The sequence below is a fragment of the Eptatretus burgeri genome, chromosome 6 (genome assembly GCF_056783735.1).
Source record: "Eptatretus burgeri isolate ZD-2024b chromosome 6, Ebu_testis_v1, whole genome shotgun sequence".
Lineage (NCBI taxonomy): Eukaryota > Metazoa > Chordata > Myxini > Myxiniformes > Myxinidae > Eptatretus > Eptatretus burgeri.
The window spans coordinates 78,209,888-78,235,724 of NC_140966.1; the positions used below are offsets into that span (position 1 = coordinate 78,209,888).

General features: G+C 42.2%; 1 protein-coding gene across 6 annotated transcripts in view; it reads left to right on the forward strand.

Annotated features, from left to right (window-relative positions):
• DNAI4 (dynein axonemal intermediate chain 4) overlaps positions 1-25,837 on the forward strand; it is a 148,170-nt gene that overhangs the window by 68,772 nt on the left and 53,561 nt on the right. For all 6 annotated transcript variants that reach the window (XM_085885781.1, XM_085885784.1, XM_085885780.1 and 3 more), the window contains 5 exons: positions 3,369-3,508; positions 15,888-16,016; positions 17,403-17,537; positions 21,890-22,065; positions 22,257-22,343. In XM_085885781.1, coding sequence (XP_085741907.1) covers positions 3,369-3,508; positions 15,888-16,016; positions 17,403-17,537; positions 21,890-22,065; positions 22,257-22,343 — 667 coding nt within the window. The remainder of the gene's footprint in view (positions 1-3,368; positions 3,509-15,887; positions 16,017-17,402; positions 17,538-21,889; positions 22,066-22,256; positions 22,344-25,837) is intronic.

The following is a 25,837-nucleotide window of genomic DNA, read 5'->3' on the forward strand; positions in this document are numbered from 1 at the left end:
CCGTCTGGTGATGAGACGCGGAGCGGCGATGGTGCCTCAACTCCGCGGGCCTCGCGGGCAGTGTCTGGTAGGGGGTGGGAAAGGGGCCCCCTTGGTCGCACTATCTCAGCGCGGGGGGAAACAGGAGGGGGTTGCTGATGCTCGGGGTATAGAGGATTCCTACTCTGCCTCGAGTCCCGCGATGAGCGTCTCCACCTCGGCCAGGTCGCGCTGTCGGCCTCCCTGGGGTGCAGCTCCCTGCACGACGCGAGCACCCCCTCGTCTGCCCTCGCCGCCTCTCCACAGCTCCGTCCCCTCCGCTCCGACTCCAACGCACACGACGACGACCAGCTCCTTCTTGCCAACTCCACCGCCCGCGAAGTCTTAACTCTCTGTTTTTTTGACTGACGAACACGGTCGCTTATATCAGCCCCGTGGCTTCGCTCTCTCATCTTTGACCCCCTCCCTTCGACCTTTCACCTCGCTCCCCATTGGCCCGAGAAAAAGTGGGCGTGAATGCTTTTTGATCCATAAATTTGCATATATCGATCGCCCTCCAACGCCCTGGGGGCGGGGCCAAATCGCCCCTCGCTCACCGATTGGACGGAACAAAAGTGGGCGTGTGTCGTTTTTGATCCGTTTTTGAAGTGGAAAATCCGTGGTTTTGTACACGCTGTTCGGCGCGCGCCCTGCACGAGTCCAACACCAGTACCCACAAGCGGCGCAAGAACGGTGGCGATGCGACGGTTGCGAGGTGTGACGTGAAGCGGCGCCGCGGTGGGTGGTTGATGTTGTGGTTGTAACAATGGCGATTGGTCCAAATTAAAAATAGTAAAAGAAAAACGGCTATCCTGAAGAGTCGCAGCACGCATAAATGACATGTATTCCCACTAGACAACGGGTTTGGGCCTAACTACACATGTACTTACCGAGATATCTCACCTAAGGGACCTGAATGGTGGTTTGCGAATTTGGTAACCACAACACTATATACATATACAGCTCTGGAAAAAAATAAGAGACCACTCCAAAAAAAAATTCAATCAGCATCTCTACATGTATGGCAGCCATTCCATTCCAGTGTCTGTTGAATTCCAACACAGGCACACCTCATTCTACTTAGTAAGGTACTGATTAGGTGATCACCTGAACCGAATCTTATTTAACAAGGAAAACAACCACTGCTATGCTCATCACTATCCTCTTGCAATAGGACCAGCTGGATGGAAAAAACAGTGCTCGTTGTATCTCAAAAGTAATTGGAATCAAAAAAATAACTATTGACCATGCCAAAAGAGTTGAAAATAAAAGTTTTGAGTGAGGAAAAGAAGGGTTCAATTCTGGCTTGACTGGCAGAGGGATACAGTGAGCGTCACGTTGCTTCCATCCTTAAAATTTCAAAGATGGCGGTTCTTAAGAACAAGGTCAAGCAGCAGACATTGCGGACAACAAAGCTACAAACTGGCAGAGGGCAAAAACGACTTTCCACTGACCGGGATGACCGCCAACTTATTCGAATGTCACTCAACAACCATAGGATGACATCAAGTGACCTACAAAAAAGAATGGCAAACGGCAGCTGGGGTGAAGTGCACGGCGAGGACGGTTCGAAATAGGCTCCTTGGGACAGGGCTGAAGTCGCGCAAAGCTCGAAAAAAGCCCTTCATCAATGAGAAGCAAAGAAGAGCCAGGCTGAGGTTTGCAAAAGACCATAAGGATTGGATCGTAGAGGACTGGAGTAAGGTCATCTTCTCTGATGAGTCCAATTTTCAGTTTTGCCCAACACCTGGTCATCTAATGGTGAGACGGAGACCTGGAGAGGCCTACAAGCCACAGTGTCTCACACCCACTGTGAAATTTGGTGGAGGATTACTGATGATCTGGGGGTGCTTCAGCAAGGCTGGAATTGGGCAGATTTGTCTTTGTGAAGAACTCATGAATCAAGCCACATACACGGTTGTCCTGGAAGAACACTTGCTTCCTTCTGCTCTGACAATGTTCCCCAACTCTGAGGATTGTTTTTTCCAGCAGGACAATGCTCCATGCCACACAGCCAGGTCAATCAAGGTGTGGATGGAGGACCATCAGATCAAGACCCTGTCATGGCCAGCCCAATCTCCAGACCTGAACCCCATTGAAAACCTCTGGAATGTGATCAAGAGGAAGATGGATGGTCACAAGCCATCAAACAAAGCCGAACAAGATCAAAACAAGCTGCTTGAATTTTTGCGCCAGGAGTGGCATAAAGTCACCCAACAGCAATGTGAAAGACTGGTGGAGAGCATTTCAAGATGCATGAAAGCTGTGAATGAAAATCAGGGTTATTCCACAAAATATTGATTTCTGAACTCTTCCTAAGTTAAAACATTAGTATTGTGTTGTTTAAAAATGAATATGAACTTGTTTTGTTTGTATTATTTGAGGTCTGAAAACACTGAATCTTTGTTGTTATTTTGACCAGTTGTCATTTTCTGCAAATAAATGCTCTAAATGACAATATTTTTATTCGCAATTTGGGAGAAATGTTGTCAGTGGTTTATAGAATAAAACAAAAATGTTCATTTTACTCAAACACATACCTATAAATAGTAAAACCAGAAAAACTGATAATTTTGCAGTGGTCTCAATTTTTTCCAGAACTGTAGGTATATATTAGTGTGATTCTTTAATCACTGCTTATGTGTTGGAAGGGCCAACAAGTTGGCATTTTTTTGGATTTTATAGGTATCTTGTTCTGCAGAGAACTCTGATTGCTCCAGATAGGATAGGCATGGAAACAATATTTGACTTGTCATGAGTACCCTTCTTCACTCTGTGTGTTGGAGGTCGGTGTTGGCCTTGGAAATAAGGGATTATGATTATTATTGTTATTATAAAAACAAAAATATTATCGTCCTTATTTCGTCAAGTGGTTAAATACCAGTTTCTTTTTTCACTGATTGGTGGGTGTTCAATTCCCGTAAATGCTCACTCTCACCTCACTCTCAAAAATATGTATTTATGATGGCACTGAAACTCACACTTGGTGGTTATGCCTCACCCTCAATTTGAGTTGATGTTGGACTTTGCTGATTTGTGGGCTGAAATGGGCTGGTTTACATATTAGAATATTGTATGTCACCCTGTTTGAAACTACTTAATACTTTTGCTTTGAATATGTTGGAATGGCAATAAATGTTGTCTATAATTATTTTCACCACCAACATCACATGCATAAGCAAATAAAGAAACATTTCCTCATTGCTTTTATCCTGAACAGGAAATACTCTTCAGTTTGTATGTGTATCCCTAAACTTAACCTGAATTTCATTTGATTCGGGATACATTCATTCATTATGGTGTTGCTTTTTCAGAGTTTTTGTCTCTGAATGGGTGTTGTCATGGTGTAGCGAGCAGAATCAGCAGTATATCGACCTTTGTCAGAAACGGGAGGGCTGCAACTGCTATGATGATGGCACTGCACAGACTTTTTGTCATGCACAGAAGAACAAGGATGTGCAGAGTGAGCATGTTACCACCACTGAGAAAGGTAACATGGGTTAAGTTTTCTACTCTCATTCATATTTTGCACTTTTATGCTCTTTTTTCACATGTCTTCCTTCGCTGCTGGCAAAACATCTCTTCTACTCACTGTCCAAACACAGCAAAACACTGCTGATATATATATATATATTTTTTAAATCATGGTTGACATTGTATTTCAGTCAAATGCCACTTTTAAAAGTTTATACTTAAATAGGAGCCATGTCATAAAATGCCACTTCATTGATTTATCATGCTAACTGAATTGCTTGTGTAATCACACTTTCATTGGCTTCCAGGTCATCCTAGTTTCTTTGCTGTTCCTTGTAATAATATGGAGCATTGTAATGTGCTTATGCACCATAATAACTCTTACAATGATAAGAAGGCACCGAAATACATGACTTTCAAAATTACTTATGAATGCTAACGAGGTATTTTGTGCATGTGCTGTGTGTGCGTTTTCAGCAACTTGGTTCTGCTCTCCGGGCACTTTTAATCTGCCACTGCTAGTGCAAAAATTGAAATTCAAATCGTCTTTTAAACATAATTTTCAGCATTCAGACAAAAGAGTGGCAATTTCAAAATTGTTATCCATACTTACTCTCTTCCTGAATGCAAATCGGTCTCACGGAAATAGAGGAAATCGAGAAATATCCTTGGATGAGAGGTGTCTGAGCACGTGTTGCATGCTTGAAACAAAATCGCCCATGGGGTGGGTACTCTGCGAGTTGGATATAGCACGTATACACACACAGATGGACGCTTCTTCTTTTACCAATATATGCAAAAATTGAGTGTAATTTCTGTTGTGGCCCAGACCAAACAAAAATCTATATTTATAACAGTACTTACAGCTCAAACCGCTTACACTTTAAAACCCCATCCTACCAAACATGATTAATAGTAAATATCATCATTTTAAATTTACCCTGTGCAATGATAAGCCCCGGATGTGACCTTCCCATCAGTGTTAACAAACACCCAAACCAGATAAGGTATCTCCCTCTGGGATGTCTGCCTGAATGTTGGTAATGGCGGCATCATCTTTGCAATTGCAGACATCCATAAAATAAATCAAGCCTGCCATCCTCATGTGAGGCAACACTGCAAGGTTCAAAGTCCACTCACAGATGAGTGATCAGGGAGGTCAGGTAGAATGAAGCGTCCACAGCCCATCCACAGGCCTTGCACCAGCCCACATTGTTGGGAGATTTTGCAGTGCGGGCTGCAAGATATCAACTTTTTTGGCGTGTTGATGAGAAAGTTAACCAAACCATTCATTGAGTAGAGGCATACCCCCTTCTCTCAGGTACTTTTCCAAGTTTGTTAGGCTTAATGTAGATGCTTTGTGAGCCATTTTAGGTAGCAATCCTTATCTGGCACGCAGAATATACGTTCCCTGCCCGGATGACTGCTGTTGCTAGGGGTTTCTCGGCATGCGTGCTGAGCATTGTTGGGTGGATTACATCATTTCAAAAGTTGCATGTTACCCTGTTAATATCGAAATCACTGGCAAGTTTTCATTGTTGTTTGCAACAACATCTCCATAAGGATCAACATAAGAATGTGGTTAAAATTTGACGAGGAGATGTATTTGTAAAAGGCAGAGTGATATTGAACAATAATTTTTGAGGGAATTTTTCTTTCTAATGTTAATAACAACAGCCATAATTACATTGGTTCTGTTTTAATGCGTGTGCTGAAAAACTACCCGTTAAAACACCACCAGGTGGGTTGACTCAGCCTGTCATCCTTCTGAGGTGGGCAAAATGAGTACCAGCTCACTGGAAAGAATGCGCCATTCAAATATCCTGCATTGGAGTGGCGATCCATCCAGGATAGCCAAGGAAAACTGCCAAGGTAGCCTGATGCATCTGACGACCAAAAAGGAGTGCTTCTTCTTCTTCATATTCTTCTTCTTCTTCTTCTTCTTCTTCTTCTTCTCTCCTTTTTAACTGTGAAACATAAACTATGGATTCACACTTCACAGTTCAGAATTTTCTTCTTCATGTGTATGGAGGCCTATTGAGGAAAAAGCCCAATCAGAAAATTGGACGTGCAGCATGTAATGTTACTATTATCCTCACCTGAACTAAGTGATCCTGGAAATGTATATGCAAATCAAATAGCCCACAGAATATATGTGCATGTCTCTCGTCTCATCTCCGTTGAATCGGCATATGCAGGTTAGCTGTACTCTGACATCTTTACAAAGTGTGAGGTCACTGGGCAAGTGCAACAGTGAAATTACCACTTCAAATTCTTCAGTTTATTTTTAAACGTGTCTTGTGAGGTTGTTGTTGCTCTTTAATTATTTAACTGTTTACAGCCAGCATTTATTCTTGGGAAAAAGCTGAACCTCTGCACCTCTTTCTTGACCAATCGTCTCCTTGATTTCTGACTCTGCCCTCTTGTTGATCCGTTGCTCCAGGCGAGTTGTAACAACTTTCCATTTTGATTCCAATTTTACCACATAATTGGGCAATTTATAGGGGGTATTGACATGGGTTGGGTGCAGACATAAATGTTGAATGTGTGTCTGCACACCTCCCATGACAATACCCTCTATAAATTGCCCACCTATGCGGTCTGTCAGTTTATAAATGGCTTGGTGTCATTAAACACCAAATTCCATACCAGCAAACCACATACTCTCACAATGTCTCTCCACAAGGATCGGCAATCAAACTATCTAATGCACTTCCATGGACAGCCTTTGGAAGAGGTGCAGTCTCTGGAATCCTTGGCTCATTATTTACCATAACCTTTTATGGGAGGATCATATCACCAAGTTAGTATCAAAGACCAGTCACTATATGGGTATTCTCTGTAGAGCTAAGGCATTCCTGATGCATCATTCTCTCAGGTACAAAATGCTTTAATACAGAGCTCCATGCACTATGGGTGATCCTGTTTCACACATTGTTTCTCTTGAGGTGGTTAAAAACAAGGTCTTTCATACCATTGGAATCTCAAGGCAGAAGGTTGATTCCCAAGAACTGTCACTCTCTCACCAGCAGCAAGTTGGTGAGCTTTCTATTTTATACAATCTTGCATGTGGCCTTGTTCCTCCTGACCTCTCTTCTGCTCTTCCCAAGCAACCCCAGATCATATGCATTCTTCAAATAACCCTCATCTGCCCACCCTCTGCCCCCATACCCTCCAACAGTTTGTGAATCAGCTACCATTGTATATAAAGTTGAAGCAACTACCCTTGACCCTTCGTTTATCTAAAAGTTTAATTGGCTCACTCAATCGGGATAGTTCAAGGGGAAATGACACAGATAGCTGCCATTGTTTCCCATGACAATGTGCATCACAAAGTCATTTCTTTGGCACTGACAAGTGACACGGATCCACAAAACTGGACAGTTCACAGAGAGACTTCAATTGGGTTGCAGTAGGGGGACAGTCTTTCGTGAGGATCATTATGTTATCACTCTTACCAAAAGGAGCCTCTTTTCAACAGCAGAATATCTCCTGAATGACCTCTGAAGAGCAATCAAATATCAAATTTTACCAAGGCAGTTGAGACCAGATTTTATGCAGTTGTCTGGGTTCCAAAAGACCAATATTATGCATCTGTGTATTGCAGAGATATGGGCAGCAGTGTATATAATGGAGAGGAGAGACAACATAATAACTGGACGATGAACCATTGGCGTCAAGTCGAGATTCTGCTGTGTCAAATACACAGCGATGTAATATACAAATATACATTATCTCTCAAATATACAAATATACATTATCCCCATGCTTTTTGAAAAAAAAATGGGGGAGATTGTAATCAGCTCTGTCTGTCTGTCATGCTATCTCCTCCTAAAATGTTCTGCAGAAATTCACCAACCTTGGTAGTTATGATCACCACATGAGAAGAAGGTACAAGAGCAATATCATGTCTATCCCTAGCCCCTGTGGCAGTGTCAAAAGGTCAAATACCAAAAAATTCAATTACGATCACATTTTAAAACATTTTTTCATGAAACTTTTCATATGTGCTCTTCTTCCTCTTATTATTATTATTATTATTATTATTATTATTATTATTATTATTATCATCATTATTATTATTCTCTTCTTTTTAACTGTAAAACATAAACTATGAATTCACACTTCACAGTTCAGAATTTTCTTCAGCAGAAAAAAGTGATGAGCCTGAGTCACAAAGTGGATCTGTTTGACCGGCTGTCGAGAGGACAGTGTGTGTGGCCTCTGGGCGCAGGTTGTATGGAGTAAACAAATCCACCATTCGCTACATAAGGAAGAAGGAGAAGGTGATCCGAGAAAGTGTTGCAGCGAGCGCTGTACCGAGCACCAAAGTGGCCACCCACGTCCAGCATGTCCACATAGAAATGATGGAGAAAGCTCTCAATGTATGTATTAAGGACAATGCACAGAAGAACATGTCTTTAGTGGATCTCACATTCGCACAAAGGGGATTGTATCTGCGTGCATCTGGCTGGTGCGGGTGGCATTTGCACAAGTGATGCGGGTACGAGCGATGCAGATATGAGCGGCCCCAGTCCATTCCAGGCGAGTGAAGGATGATTTTACCACTTCATGAAGCACTACCATCTCTGCAACATCAAACTGACAGGTGAGTGTGCCTTCTCGAACCACAAGGTGGCTGAAATGTTCCCTGCTCAACTTGTGAAGCTCATTGATGAGAAGGGGTACCTGCCAGAGCAGGTGTTCAATGCTGATAAGACCAGCCTGTTTTTGAAAAAAATAGCCAACACAAACTTTTATCTCGAAGCATGAGGGGACAGCATCGGGATTCAAGGCCACAACACAAAAGAGGACTGTATGACAAAGCCCATGATGCTGTACTGTTCTCTGAACCCACGTGCTCTCAAGGGTAAGAACACACACACACTACCCATGTTTTGGAGGGCCAACAGGAAGGCGTGGGTGACGGCAGTAATTTTCATGGACTGGTTCTATAATTGTTTCATCCCTCAGGTGAAGAGGTATTTGGTGGAACAAAACCTTTCGTTCAAGGTTCTCCTGCTCATCGACAATGCTCATGGCCTCCCCGGGGACCTGAAGGTGGCTCACCCAAACGTCGAGGTGATCTTCCTGCTGCCCAACACCACCTCCCTGATCCAGCCGTTTGGCCAAGGTATAACCTCCACTTTGAAAACCTATTATACTCGCTATACCTTTCGCCGCATTTTGGATGCAATGTTCCCAGAACTCACCATCAGGCAGTGTTGGAAGGAGATCATAGCCCACTGCATCGGCGCAATCAAAGAGCCATGGACCAGGTGAGAACCTCCACCATCAATGCCTGCTGGCACAACCTGTGGCCACAGGCAGTGAAGAACTTCAGAGACTTTCCCAACACCAGAGAGGAGAGGCATGAAATTGTTGTGTTGGCATGGCAGGTGACAGGGGAAGGCTTTGACGACATGGAGCCTGAGGAGTTGGATGCTCATCGCCTCAAATGCCAAGGAGCTCACCGAGGAAGAGTTGGGAGCTATTATGAAGATGTCTGGTGATGAAGAAAAAGGTGTCAAGGTCCAAATCCATCGTCAAGTTCCTGGGTGAGATGCTGCAGGTCATGCGGTCAATTACTGAGAGGCTGTTGGATGTCGATCCGGTCATGGAGCATTACGTCAAGTTCAAGAGGGAGTTGGATGATGTGATGCTCCCATATAAGGAGCAACATCAAAACCTGCGGCAATCTGCCAGGCAGCTCCCAATTACGGATTTTTTCCGCCTTGGTTTGTTCACCTCATAAGCATCAGCACCCTCGCCTGCCCAACTTATTCGGTGAGTGACTCATCAGGATGCTCACCTGCTTCAGCAACTTCACCTACATTCCTCTCTGTGCACGACTCAGCAGTACCTTCACCTTTGTGGTCTTCATACAACTCCACAGATATCACTGGATTTTAAATCATCACCATCATCATCATCATCATCATCATCATCATCATCATCATCATCATTTGAAAAGTTGGGTGTGTTTGTGTCAATAAAATTTTGAAACGGTACCTCCTGATGTTGTTATTTATTACTTTTACGGTGCAGTTGGTTAATTACTTTCCATAAACTGTTAATTACATTTCTTCAATAAACATTAGAAATGGTACCTGGTGTTGTCTTTTTGTTATTCCTATGCAAGAGTGCTGCCCATCATCACCTCATGCTTTCTCCCATGCAAATCTCTGCTCTTCTAATCTCTCTCAACTCAAACCCCACCACCACTCCCCACACCAACTCCTCTTCTCCTTTATGCTACTCACCCACTCATGTGGGATGTCTTTATCTCCCTGCTGCTCTGCTTTTGATTCTCTGTCCGTAAGGCCTAAGTCACATTTGGCACGGCGGCCCAAGGATCTACAAAATCTACGGCCACTAGCAATTATAGGGCGGCCGCAGTATTTCCACGGTCACACAATGTAGCACACATATGTTTTTATTTTTAAGGGGAGCCGCATGGCGTATTTAGAAAATGTGGAGACCGAAAACGTGGGGGTGACGTACGGTTTTTGATTTGATGTCGAACGATGACCTTAGGGCGTCCCTGCGGTGGCCATATAATTTTCAAGGCAGACGCAAGGTAGCCTCAAGGTGCCCGCAAGGCGACCGCAGAGGGGCCCTAAGGCGAACGTGCGGCCAGACGGATGGTAACGAGTGGGTATATATACCAGTTCTTTTTTTACTGAAATAAAAATATAACAGTTCGGAATATACCAGTATATATAACTGAATATACGATAACTATAATATATATAACTGAATATACCAGTTCGGACTACCGTGGTACCCCCAGAATCCGAACGCCCCATTGTTTGAACAAATTGGAATCTGAACAATTTTTTCGAGAAAATTTTGCCCTAAAAACTGAACACATTTTCAAAAACTGAACACAAGGTGGCGTTCATGTTTGTCCACGTGCGTCTCCCCCGCCTGTTCGACCCACATCTTCGCGCTTTGTTCATTCAGTTCGTCGGTGGAAGTACTCGTGAAAGCATCTCTCGTGTCTCGATCACTACTTTACCTCGAGTTTTCACCTTAATTTGTGCTGTTTTTTTTTTACTCATCTTGTGTTTTAATTAATAACAAAAACCAATCCGATCACGTGGTGTGACGGACTGTTGGGCAAGGATTTAATTTCACAGAAAAACCGGTTGTAATTTGGAATATCCATGATTACCTCAGCCCAATGCGTTTGATGAAAGTGATTGTGGTTCTGGGGGCATCATGCTTGATGAGCTGCCCTGGGGGCAGCGCTCTCGCAGAGTGCGCGAGCGATCGGAACCCAGGCCGGAGCACGAGCCTGTGTGGACCTTTGGATGTGGTGATTGTACCAGTTTACATACAATACACCGCTACCGAAGGTCATTTACTCATCTTGTTTTACCTTAAACATGGGTAATTTCAGTTGAAAGTGTCTTGAAAGTTGGTTTTCTTGGGGTCCAGGAACGGATTAATTCATTTTCCATTATTTCTTATTGGGAAAATAGTTTTGGAATCCGAACTTTTTGCAATCCGAACAGCCTCCTGGAACGAATTAAATTGGGCTTCTGGGGGCACCACTGTATAGGCAAACACCTATACTCTGTCTGATCTGTAGCGGTAGCGCACAGTGGACGCACGGTCGACGCAGACTGCCATGGAGGCCGTATGTAGGATGCACAGCAGGCGTAGGGGAACCGTGCGTCGACCCTCCGTTGCCCGCAGGTAGTCACACAGACCACAAGGCCAACATACGTTGAACACAGGGACGCCTTAGGACTACCCTTCGGCGACCGTGGAAATAGTGCGACTGCCGTAATATTTTTGGTGTTGGCAAAATTCATTTTTCATTGATAAGCGCCTATGGCAGCCGCACGAATAACACAAGCCCACCGTACGCCCTACGTACGGTCGACGTGGAACACATCTACGTCACAGCTTGGCTTGTCGAATTGCTACGGTCAACGTAGAAATGAAAAAAGTTATAACTCCGCGCTATAATTCCATGGCGACCCCTATGGCCTGTAAAAGATAGCCATATGGCGTAGGGCCACCCTGAGGTCACCTCAGAAACTCTGCGGCCGCCACACGTTTCTGTCAATTCAAGAGAGGGGGGGGGGGTACGGCCGCCGTATCCTAGCCATAGAGCAAATGTGACTTAGGCCTTAGTGAACCTAACGCCCCCTGCCATTTAACTCCCCATAAACCTTAATTCTTGTCTTCAGATATATAAAATATCATACATTTCGGACAGCCTTTCTGGAATTACAAAATAGGAAACTGAATCATGACATGATATGAGCTAATGTTCAGCTAATATCATGCCATGGTTCAGGTTGCCAATCAGTGCTACTGCTGCAGTCTGTTTCTCATCTTGAATAATCAGCCGGGCTGCCATAATTCTTCATAAGTTGCAGCGGCTTGAGAGAAGAGGCAGGTAAACTTGCCAACAGTAAATTGCAGTCAACCAAGCATGACATGATGAGGGCATGAATAAGGGTTTCAGTTGTCCACTTATTTAAACAATAAACAGATTTCACCAATATGATGGAGATTGAACAAAAATAGATTTACAAATTTATCATAATGTGTGGAATATCCAGGAAGAGTGTGAAGTCCATGTTGATACCAATATTAAGAACCTTAGATGAAGGAATTAGGTGGTAATCTGCTGATCATCAAGTTTGAGCTTTTTTTTGAGAAGATATAAGGGGCCAAGGATCTGAATATCAACCATGACAGTATTAAGTTTGAGAAAATTCCTTTTGACTTTTTCAGAAAGTAATTTATTTTCTGAAAGTTTGAGAAAGTAAGTTTTACTTCTTTGTCCAGGCCTCATGATCTCATGAGGTCATCCTGACCTCCTGCTTTGAGATAGAAGTCAGGTTTGTTTACATAAATCTTCTTCTTGGGTAATTCCAGCATAACGGATGTAACATTGAGACAAAAATTGCATCACTAATGTTGAAATTTTGAAAAGGTTGGCCATATTACAGAGAGTTTCTTTATTACATGTCGTAATTAGTCTCTAGGGCTTTCTGATATTGGTACAAACCCCACTGTGTAGTCTACTACTAAAGCAAAAATCAACATTTAAGAGGCTTAGCGGACGTAACATCGAAATGGCCTCAACTAAAACTGGCCATAGCACAATTCTTAAATCCTTCGAAATAACGAATTTGTAGTGTACCTTTCATTCACGGTAAGCAAACTAAGCATTAGTAGCATACTTTCTGTATTCCAACGATACGATCTGTCTGTTGCTTATTAAAATATTTTGAAAAGTTCACTGTAACGGACGTAACTCAGCAATGTAACGGACGTAACCCATGTGATCACATATTGGATAGTCAATGCTAGGGTGCATTTTATGATATCTATACAATCTCTTACATACATCAGCGAACATTTGGTTGTCTAACAGCTTGTATAAGCCTCATTACTTGCATATGCCTCATTGATGTTGATCTACAGGCACATAGAGAAATGGACCAAATATGTTGATGAGTAGTTACAGCCTGATCCTATATCAGTAATATTCATCAGCGAATACTACTTCGGATTAAAACATTCATCAAATAGCCATATTTTCGACAAAATGATAACAGACAGAATGACTTACCATTGGAAGACGTTGAGGCAGTTCTTTCAAGATGGCCGCCAAATCACGTGACATCATCCACTGAGTAAATATCGCATAAATTATGAAAATTCAGACCTAACTAAACACCGTTCAACAGAAATCCTTTTGAAAAATAAATTTTCAAATTTTATGCTTCATCTCCATTATTACGTGGAATTACCCTCTTCAATAGTCTTAAGTGTGATAACACTGAACAACAAATTTCAAAAATTTTTTTTACTGGAGATGTGTAAAGTGATTAAGACTAATTTGGGTACGCTGATTTCAAAAATCATAACCGTTTTGCTGTATCACGTCAGGATTTTCAGGAACAGAAATATTCCCATTGCCTAGAAGTCAGGATTTCAATGAAATTTACATATGTCTTTAACATGTCTATTTCGTACAATTGTTGTTAACTTGTGTTATATTTCTTTCTTTCAGATAAAGATGAGTAGGCGTTCCTGTACCAATCATCCTGACAACTTCTGTTATGTCTGTGGTCGGTATACCAAAAAGATCAACAGCGAAGTATATCTACAGCAGTGAAAATGAAGGCCGCCTACTTTCACTACTTCGGGTGTAAGGTGGGGGACCAAGAACAGAGCTGGGCACCACACATCTGCTGCACAAGCTGTCACACAACCTTGACTCAGTGGTTGGTGGGCAAGCGCGCGAGCATGCCATTTGCGGTGCCCATGATATGACGTGAGCCGCAGAATCATCATGATGATTGTTATTTCTGCTGCACAAGCATCGCCGGCTTCAACAAGAAGAATAAAGGTCACATCAAGTACGCTGACTGCGTCTCTGCTCGTAAACCTGTGCCTCATGATGACGAGAACCCCGTTCCAACACCTCCAGCTGATCAGAACATAGCTGTAAGCAGTGGTGAAGAGGATGGTGATGATGAACCTTTTGAACCCGACACTCAAGAATCACACCTTCTGAACCAGGGAGACTTAAATTATCTTGTAAGAGATCTCTCGCTGTCAAAGGCGAAGGCAGAGCTGCTTGGATCAAGGCTGCAGCAGTGGAATCTACTTGAACCTAACACCAAGATATCCTTGTTCAGAGCACGTCACAGAGACATGGCTGAGTTCTTTGAGATGGAAGACACGATGACATTCTGCAGTGACATCAACGGTCTGTTGAAAGAACTTGGGTGTGATCACGATCCTGCAGACTGGCGCCTCTTCATCGACTCGGGGAAGAACAGCTTGAAGGCTGTTTTGCTCCACAATGGCAACGAGAAACCATCAGTCCCACTGGCTCACGCGTTCGGCATGACAGAGACCTATGAGACTATGCGGCAGCTGCTTGATTCCATCAAGTATAATGACTTCAACTGGCACATCTGCGGAGACTTGAAAGTGGTGGCGCTGTTGTTAGGGCTGCAGTCAGGCTACACGAAATACATGTGCTTCCTTTGTCTCTGGGATAGCAGAGACGACAAGAATCACTGGACGAAGAAAGATTGGGAAGAGCGAAAAGAGCATGTACCTGGTCGACACAACGTAAAGCATGTCGCCCTTGTCGACCCAGCCAATGTTTTCCTTCCACCACTCCACATAAAGCTCGGCTTGATGAAAAGTTTTGTACGGGCAATGGATCTGAATGGGCGTGGGTTTTTATACCTCAAGGAAATGTTTGGCAACACCTTGTCGGAGGCCAAGATCAAGGCTGGTGTCTTTGTTGGACCGCAAATCCGACAGATTATGAAGGATGAAACTTTTCCGACAACTCTAAATCCCAAAGAGCTGGCAGCGTGGAGGAGCTTCAAAGCTGTGACGGACAACTTCTTGGGGAACGAGCACGCGGACATCTATGAAGAAATAGTGCAGCAGCTGCTGGAGTCCTTCAGGAAACTTGGCTCCAGGATGTCCCTGAAAATCCATTTCCTACACCAGCACCTGAACTTCTTCCCTGACAACTTGGGAGCAGTCTCGGACGAGCACGGCGAGCGATTCCACCAAGAGATTTCACTCATGGAGACGCGTTACCAAGGGCGGCACAACCCGAACATGATGGGCGATTTCTGCTGGTTCCTGCATCGTGAAACTGACACAGAGCAGCACAAACGCAAAGCCAAATGCCTAAAGCATTTTTAATTACATTCTAGTGGAGTTTTTCTGTAATTTCTATAATTTTGAAGCATTCATGATGAAATAAATGAATAAATGAATTTTTGTAAATTTCATTGAAATCCTGACTTCTAGGCAATGGGAATATTTCTGTTACTGAAAATCCTGACGTGATACAGCAAAACGGTTATGATTTTTGAAATCAGCGTACCCAAATTAGTCTAAATCACTTTACACATCTCCAGTAAAAAATTTTTGTTGTTCAGTGTAATTAATATGAATGATAATATTTGGCTGATTGGTAAAGTATGTCTAAAAAAAGTAAAAAATATGTCAACCTTTCCAAGTGGTAAAATTACGATATTATTGTTGATAATTTTTTTAAATATAAGAAGCTTGGGATTTTTTGTGAATCTTTTTGCATAAAAATACAAACACTGTCTTACTTAAGACTAAATCTGGGACATTTTATAAACTTGAGTGACACAAACGGTCAAAGAGAAACTCTTTTGCTGAGACAGATAAAAACTGCTGTAATGGATAAAAAGAAAATAAATTAGAACATAAGCAAGAGAGATGAAACAAAGTATAAATATTTAGTCATGTCAAAAAAGTAAGTGAATGGTACAACTTTTCTTTCTCACCAGTTAGACTAACCACAGAGACAAAAAAACTAAAGACACAAATCTGTGTTTTCTTGACTTAAGCAGGGGTTGAATGCACCGCATGGGACCTCCATGATTCCTTCCAGTCATCGATTGAGAAAGAACCAAAGCATGTGGCTTCCCATACTGCACTGACATCCTTTGTCCTCCCTTGTTACTCTACACCTGGCCAAGGTATTTCCAGGTCACATGAGCATGTGTGCCAGAACCAATATGGTACTATTGTGCTCCAGCATCATCTTTATAAAGGAAATTTAAACTAAATTACAAAATATACGATTACAGTGTAACTTATGGTTTTCCCAAAGAAGTATCCACTGGCTATTACTGGCACTGGCATTGTAAGCAACATCATATGCTTGTTTTGAGATTACTTGATGCAGTGAGCTCACACTTGGAATGATTTGGTGGTAACCTGCTCAGTACAGATATTGTCAATGCAGGAGTTCATGTTTATTTCTGACATTTGAGGCTATAATTAGCCTTACTCATTCCCAAAAGGATGCATGATACTTTTGTAGTTGGTGGTCTGTGCGTTTACCCTTCCCCATCTGTTATGAAGGGATCGTTTGATTATCATCAGATCAAACATAATCTACATACCCTGACGACACTCTGCAGTTAAAAGCACCTTCTATTTTACCAGGAATAAAAGTGGAACAAGGTTTTTTGAGAAATCACACGTGAAGAATATGCCCACAGCAAATTGTGTGTCAACAGAACATTCACAGCATTTTTCATCGTCCTTGTAGCACATTTCCTACTACAGGTTTGACTAGTTTATCTGGGCAGTCGGAAGTCACATTTTGCGTTGGCTAGTCGAGTCCTTGGTCTAAAGTGTGCCTCAAAGTATACGGGCTCAACGAGCACACCTGTGCAGTCTTCCGCACAGTTGGCAAAGTTGTCTGATTTAACCATAACATTTTAATGTCTAATTTAATGATGTTTATTTTACACCTTTAACGTGGACTCTGTCCAAGTTACCCACACATGCTCCTGAGGGTATGTTTGTCCACACCTAGATCTACTATAATCTCCATCATTCATTCATTCATAGACATTTAAAATGTCATGTCACATGTGTGCAGCTTTTCACAATGGAATCAGGATATATCTTTTTCATTTAATATGTAATTTATATATCTCTGTAAGGCTCAGCATTTTTAAATGATTTATCTTGTTATTCAATGTGTTTGCTTCTGGAGTTTATATAATTGCTGGTCAATGAACTATATATTCGATGCATTTATTAAGTATGAAAATCGAATGAACCTTTGCCCTTACTCTGAGAACTAATTCAAAATAGTATGTAGTACTGTACTGTATATCCCATGATAATGCATTTGAAAAAGTGATGCAAAATAAATTATTGTAATTTTTCTTTTGTACCACATTTCACAGAAACCCTGTTTCCAATTTAGAACAAAACTCATCCTATATATTCGGCCTTTCTTGTTTTCCACTGCAAATAAACTAAAGTATTTGAATGTTGACATGCTTGCAGATGACCAGATCAGAAGGGTCAGTAGCTAGTTTTTGCATGTGTGATGACTACTACAGACTCAAGGTCCGGGATAATGGAAGAATTTTCTTTGGAGAACCTGTGGAGTAGTTTACGTATGGTGGAGAGGATGCTTGCAACCAACGAGCTACAATTCAGGCTTGCCATTTACAGGCAGCTAACTTATCAACCTGGTGAGACACTTTGACAGGTTGAATTTATATATTTATTGCCTTGAATAATATAAAACACCAGGTTGATGAAAAACACGTTTTTTTACAGAGCTCTCTCGGGAGTTATTAGATCGTGTTTTTCCATCAAGTATATTATATTCAAAAGCATTGGATGAAACAGGAAATGCTGCAACAAGTAAACTATTTATGCATTTATTATTGGATAATATCTTGTGTTTCTTAAGTAGTTTTCTTCCTTAGGTTTTCCAGATTGGTAATTTTTCTTTATTGTAATTTTTTTTTTCCACCAAGTCATCAACAGAAATCTATCCAGTCTTTGAGTTATGACCTTTGTGAAACATGATGATGGAAGAAACTAGAAGGGCACTCTTTGACATCGCAATGTTGCCAGATATACCTCCACCCACATTATCACATCATTATATATACTTGTACCAGGTTTGATTTAAATCTCTGAACCCAGATTCAAAATATTAAATGATTCTGGCTGCCATTTGGGCTGCCAGTCCGGTCAGGTAAAAATTTAAAACATATTCCCCATGACTACAAAATCATAATTGTGAAGTTTTACGTCGATTGATGAAGCTGTTCAAGAGGAATATTTTTTTCTAATATTTTTGTTCAATCCAATATGGCTGCCAGACCATGTGACCTGTTAATTATTTGTGAACAACATGGCATCCCCATTGTTTGGGGAACATGTGGGTGAAGTTTCCCCTCAATCTGTCAAGCCGTTCTGGAGAAGTGGGTTTTTAAAGGATTATTCTTAAAAAAATCATAGCTGCCAAACCATGTGACTTATGACATCATAGGTGGAGAGCTCTTTGTTCCTCATGGATGGGCGATCATACCTTTAAAGTTTTGCCTCGATCTGCTCAGCTGTTTCGGAGAAGATTTTTGAAGTTTTTTTCTGTGAAAAAAAAGTTTTCACCCCCTGTCTGTTTGTCTGTCTGTTTGTCTGTGAGCAGCAAAAAGTTATGGACAGAATCTGAAGAAATTTGGTGGATAACCTGTCCACCAAAATCGTCTGACAAGGACGAATTGATTCGCTTTTGGTGAATATCTGGATACGTATCCAGATATTAGCATATTTTAACTGATTCTTCAGCAATAAGAGAGAGGATCAAAGATGATATACAGCAAAATATCTCAAAAATATCGACGGATTTGGACGAAACTTGGTGGACAGGTTGGGTGTGCGATAAGGACGAATTGTTTCAATTTTGTTGAAGATCCACTTCAGGATCCGCATACGAGATTTTATAAAAACTTGAAGTGATTCATCACCATTGAGAGATGGGGCCAAAAATGATATTAGCACGATATCTCAATAAGTTGTTGATGGATTGGGACAAAACTTGGTGGATGAGTTGTGTAGATGACAAAAAGAAGCAGAGTAGATTTCAGTCAATGTCCGGATTCATATCCGTCCTATCAGTGGAAGACAAAACGTAAGCTGTTCAGCCGAGCAGAGGTATGCGCTCCACAAATTGTCGTTCCAGTTACCTGCGCCACCGAAGGTGGACGGAGGTTATGTTTTCACCCCTGTTTGTTTGTATGTTTGGCTATTTGTCTGTCTGTGAGCACAATATCTCAAAAAGTCATGGACGAATTGGGATGAAACTTGTTGGACAGGTTAGGTGTGTCACAAGGATATTTATTTTTATATACAATGTCGAGGATCGTATAAGAGCTAACACACAACGCACAACAATGGGAGCAGGAGACAAGAGGAGAGGGAAGCACAAAACAGTGGGGAACAGAGACTTTTGGAGATCTGTGGAAAGGAGAGGGATGGAAAGGGTACATGGGGTAAACAAGATGGACACTACAGGGACTTTCAGGTCTTTACACAACAGGGACTTTCAGGAAGGAAAGCAGGGACTTTGAATGACGTGGGTTTGGGGTGGATTAACGGGGGTGGAAAAGATCATGGTTTTGGATGGGGGACACTACGGGGGTTGCTGGCCGACCTAGAGTGCCCTGCGGAAATATTGAGGGGACAGATCGCAGACAGAGCGAGGGGGGGGGGCGAGGCTGGATAGGAAATGGCAGAAGACAGAAAGACCATAGACAGAGTGAGAGACCCAAAGATTCAGCCTCTCCGCAGGAGATACCAATGATCCTAAATGCCTTAGTTTCCACAGCGTGAATCTGAGAAAGGTGAGAGGCAGGAGCACCAGCCCAGAGGGGAGAGCATTACTTCATCAGGCTGTGGATGAAAGCTTTGTACGTGATCAGGAGCTCAGTTGTGCCAAGGAAGGACTTTGCATGATGGAGGAAGCCCATTTGGCGACTGGCTTTGAAGGCCAGCTTGGAAATGTGGCTTTCCCAGGAAAAATCATGGCAGATAGTGAGACCCGGAAGCTTGAATGAAAGGACTTCTTCAAGAGGATTGTTGAGGGAGTGGATGGGGAAAAGGGGGGGGGGGGTTCCAGACGGTCCTTTCGGAGAGGCAGGGTGAGAGTATGAGATTTGTCAGGATTGAAAAAGTGTTCCAAGTGTTGGACCAGCTTGTGATTTTCTCCAGATCTGCAGAGATGAAGAAGCTGCTGCTTTCCAAGATGAGGGATGAGAAATGGTACGGCTGAGGGTGTAGTCATTACCAAAGAGATAAAGAGGTTTTTCCGGAGTTGGAGGGATTTTAATGAAAACTGTATTCACAAGATTTGTCAGATTTTGGTGAGGATCCGGATCCAGACTTGGTAATTTTTATTTTAAAATGATTTTTCCCCATTGAGAAGTGGAGCCAAAAATGCAACACATTAAAACCCTAGCATGTATGGGGGATACGATCATGATTTATGGGGGATGGGGATTTAGGGGGATATATTTATGGCTCAGTTGTCAGGTCAGGCCAGATTATATCTGTGACTTGCTCCAGGTATCATGTAAACCTGTACTAACCTGTTCCATGGTCGGGTTGTCGGCGACAAAACCGTCTCCCCCACCAGGTTTTTTGGTGAGAAGGGTGTTTGGATGTGGACACCCAGCAGGATTAAAAACAAAACCTGTTAAAGGGAGGAGGAACTCCTTGTGAGCCAACGGCCATCCATATCTCGTGCCCAACTGTGTCTGCGGACGTCCTCCTGCAGTTGGGTTACTTGGTTGGTGGTTGGTTGCACCTACGATTGGTCTGGTCGCTCTGATGGTTACCATGTCCGAGGAGTTGCTTAGCTGTGTCCAATAAGCTGACTCCAATGATAATTGAGGTAACACCGGTCAACGAGCGTATTAAGAGACTAAGGATTCATCACTCCTTTGGTGTCATTTCCCTGGTCTCTGTTGTTTTTTTTTTGTTGTTTTTTTTTGTATACCTTCGTCGAGGCTCGTATGAGAGCTAACACACAACACACAACTCAACTCTGTTTATGCTCCGACAGAGGTGAGTGATCTCACCGTGAAGGACGTATTCTATGCCACGCATGAGTCTGTGGTTGATCAGTGCCCCAGACGAGATACACTTCTAGTCTTGGGAGATTTCAATGCATCGACTGGAACTGATAGGGATAGTTATGAGATGTGTGTTGGTTCCCATGGGTCAGGAACTGTGAACCTGAATAGCACTAAGTTTCTTGACTATGCAAGAAGTCATGGACTTAGGGTGGCCGATTCATGGTTTCAGCACCCACAAGCTCATCGCTGGTCCTGGTATTCCAACGCTGGCAGGGTGGCAAAGGAGATTGACCATGTCGTCGGTGATGGTCACTGGAGGATGATCCAGAACTGCAGGGTCTACCGGAGTGCTCAATTCCTCAATACTGACCACCGGCTTGTTGTAGCAATGCTTAAGTTGCACCTTAAATGCAAGAGAATGGTTGCATTTAAACCATTCCATTCCATTTAACCCACCCCCTTTTCCAAACCATTCACCCATAAAAGACCAAAATAAATAAATCACAAAAAACATCAAAATAAAATTTAAAAAAGCATATCACGATGGAATCTTAAAAAAAACAATCAAACAAGGTTGTACAAACACCACAACTTGCCACCACAATCCTTTTACGGATTTCCATCACGACATCTTTGGATATTTTTCTGTCTCAATTCCACAACATATATAATACACAATTCCACCATCCCGGACTACATATTTACAGCTCCCTTCCACATAGACTTATTCATACATGTGTTACGATTGCCACACAGTCACCTATGACAAGAATGGCAAAAGATGCTCAACCTTTCCCAAAATGGGAATCTTGCTCCACTTTACTCTACATGATGGACACGCAACATTTTATTTTCTTACTGTGTTTGTGATATCCTTCTCATGCTTTATCTGCAAATAATCGAACCAAGAATATTATGCTGTTGCTTCATGGCACAATACCCAAACATGTATGCAGATGATGACTCTGAAGTGAAGCAGTATGGAGGATATGAGGTTACCCCCAAGGATTCACGGTCAAGCACACAGAACACAACAAATACAAGTCCTGCTCTGGATCAGCTCTGGGTTTATGGCTGTGCTCTAACAAAGGGTCGTAATGTAAGCTGCCTGGCTGTGAACCAAGCCAACAAGGTAGGCATTGCAGATGAGGTATTTTGGTATCCTTGTTTACTCGCACATGGCAATACTTGGCCAAGGTCCAATAACACTGGGCATGTTATGCCAATCCACACTTTGCCAACAGGAAATTTAACAAAATGTTTTGGTAACCTTTGATCAAGCATTGATCCTCATCCAAAGTTTGCAACCTATTGTGTTGTCAGGATATTTTAGCTGTTGGCTATGGGCAGTTTGACTTCCAACACAAGAAAAATGGCCTGGTCTGCTGTTGGACTGTCAAGAACCCGACGGTAACTAAAAAGACCATGCAGTTAAGCTGAAAAACAGCAGGTGCTTGATTGATTCCAACCTTCCTCGTGTGTTGCCATTATTCCTACAGATAGAACTTTGTATATTTTTCCGGTTGTGTTTCCAGGTTTGCCATTCCACAACTGTTATCCCATCTCAAATCAACTGATTCTAATATGTCTTTTTTCTTTCCTATTACCAAATATCATGAAGCTTGTCACATGAATTTTAACTAGAATGGCACACGGTATACCACATACCTCCGCCAAGCTGAACATTTTACGTTTTGTATCCCATTGATAGGTCAGGTCTGCATCCGGACCTTAACAAAAGTCGAATCAGCTTGTTCTCGTCACCTACCCAAATAATCCACCAAGTGTGGTCTTAGTTATTTATTTATTTATTTTGAGATAATGCCGCAATGTTTTGAGATATCATGCTATACATCGTGATTCTTTAGTTGTCTTTTACATTAGTTGGTGTTTTTCTTAGAACTGATGAAAGAAGATAAAGCTTTGCGGCCAGATAATTACATCTGAGAGCATTGAAGGAGATGGCAGAGCATGTAGGGATGATGTTAACATACTGTACATAATGTCATGCTTGTCTGCTCTGTCAACATGAGTCTGTGTCATTGATATACAGGATGTTCCCAAAAGACCCAGACAACTTTGGTTGTTAATATATTTAGAACCACAAATGATGCAACGATACCCTTTGATTTATATGATACAAAAACTCATTACGTTTTGAGCACACAACCAATACACTTCAATGTGAGCTCTGTCATGCATAGGGCATCAAGGCAGTACATGAGTTCTTGCCATGTTCAGCTCAGCATGTTTGCATCCACCAGTGCACATGAAGCTATGATACGAGAACAAAAATCCTCCTGCAGGTTTGCGACCTTGGTGATGTGGACAACATCTTTGACAAACCCCCACAGAAAAAATTCAAGAGGGGTTATGTCTGGTGATCGTGGGGGCCAAGGTGGTTGGTCTGCCTCGGCCAATCCAGCGACCTGGAAATTTTTCATTCAGGTTAGCTCAAAACTAAGGCCCAATGAGGGGGTGCCCCATCCTGTTGAAAAATGATATTGCAGGTCTTTAATCTGTGGGAATGGGAATCCTTCCAACATGTTCATGTAAATTGTTGAGGTCACTGTTCCCTCCGCAAAGAAAAACGGACCCACAAAGCGGCCATGGAGAAGGACACACCACACATTGACCTTTGGACTGTCGTTCTGTGTTCAATGACAATGTGGGGGTTTTCAGAGCCGCAGATCCTCACATTGGGCCAGTTGATCATCCCCGATACATGAAAGAAAGCTTCGTCTGTGAACATGACCTTTTTCAGGTAATCTTCGTCATCTTCTATGCGACTGAGCATTTCCAAGGCAAATGCCTTGCATTTGGGTCCTTCAATTGGTTTGAGTTTCTGTAGAATCTGCACCTTACACGCATAATGCTTCAGTCTTTTTTGCAAAATACTGTGCACAGTGGTGGTTGGTCGTCGCAGTTCTCTTGATGGGAGTCAAATTGATTTTCTGGGACTTTGTTGAAATGATTCACGCACTCGTTCAACATCGACTGCACTTGTGCTTGATCGACCGGTACTTTTCTGTTTCTGACAACTTCCAATCTCCTTAAACCCCTTGTACCACTCTCTGATACAAGTCTGCAATGGCAGATTCCCTTGTACGGAAATTACAATGAACTTGCATGTCGGATCTCATCTCAATGAACCATTTGATGCACTGAGCTTTCTCCTGTGGAGTCGCCATTTTATTTCACATTAAACCACCAGACCTGAAAAGAAAAGAAAACTTCATGAGTTTCTGTATCACATAAAACAAAGGGTATCGCACCATTTGTGGAACTAAATATATTAATAACCAAAGTTGTCTGGGTCTTTTTGGAACACCCTGTGTTATAGACTGACCTTTGCTCATACAACATGGTAGCCATTCTTCACAAAAACTGATACATCACTGATCCACCCAAACTTCAACTAGTTGCAGACATCCAAAGATTTCCATGCCTTCACGTTTTCCAGGATGTGAATACTTTTTGTAACTATAAGATAATTCACTAAATCTGGATATAAAATGGTTGGAAAGTTTATCTTGTTTCTGGACCTTGTTGTATTTGGCAATTCATATGGGTCTGTGTTACCTACAATGTGGATTGTTATAATATCGCTCCCGAAACAAAGTATGCTACATATTGACATCCAAGCTTTGGAACAAGATTTGACCCCAATTATTTGGCCATGAAAGCACACGAAGGACAATAACTCAAACAATCATGAACGCGGTAGTTTATTTATTTATTTTTAACTGTTGCGGAGATAATCTCTTCTTGGATGGAATGACGTTCCAGAGTGCCAGCCACTCCAGCAGGACCATGTTCCTGCCTATCAACAGTCCATATTTCAATCCAATTAGCTACTCTACCATGCGACACCACAACACAAACCCCAAATTAGTTACAGCATTCTATGCAGTACCTTATCAAATGCCATTATACACCAATTCTCCAAATTGCTTATCAAATACCTTACATCCACTGCATTTCCCTCATCAAAATAATCCGAAAACTGATTTACAGAACTCTAATAAATTTGGTAAACATGATCTTCCTTTGCTGAATCCATGCTAACTACCTTTAATTAGTTTGATATTATTCAAGTGTTTCCCTATCTGTTCCTTAATTAATGTCTTCAACACCTTCCCCACAACGGAGTCAAACTAACAGGTGTATAATTCACCAATTCTTCTCCAGAACGTTTCTGGTGTTACATTTGCTATTCTCCAATCCTCTGGTACTTGTACTGACTCCAACAAGCTGTTAAAGATATGTTAACACCTCGTTTGTCTGCTCTGTCACCTCCTGCAATACTCGAGGATCCATTTATCTGGCCCTGGAGCTTTAACATTCCTTAAATTTTCGAGCTGTTTCTTCACTTCATTTACTCCTACTTGGATCTCTTCCAAAAGCCCTTGCTCACCCCTCTCCTGATGATTCATATGTAAACGTGGAAGCAAAAAACCGATTTAATATGCCTGCCATCTCACCCTCGTTGTCCACCAATTTGCCAATACTATTCCTCATTGGGTCCACACTTCTCTTAACCCCTTCCTTACCCCTTATATATTTAATGAATGCCTTGCTGTTACTATGTTTAATATGTGTCTATGTTCTTTTCATATCCCCTTTTGGCCTGCCGAGTTAATTTCTTAACTGGGCTTTGTTTCCTCCTATACTGATCTGTCAAACTCTCATCCTGTTATTTTCACTTGATAAATGCCTTCTGCGTATCCATAATTACACTGGGTGCTTCCCTACTCAAACACCTTGGTCTCTTTCTGCCTCTACCTTTATACCTCAATGGAATATACTGAATCAGTGTCCTCTCCATTTGCTCCTTCAAGGTTACCCATTTCTCTGATGCTGACCACCCACCCACTCATTAATTTTATCCAATCTAAGGCTCT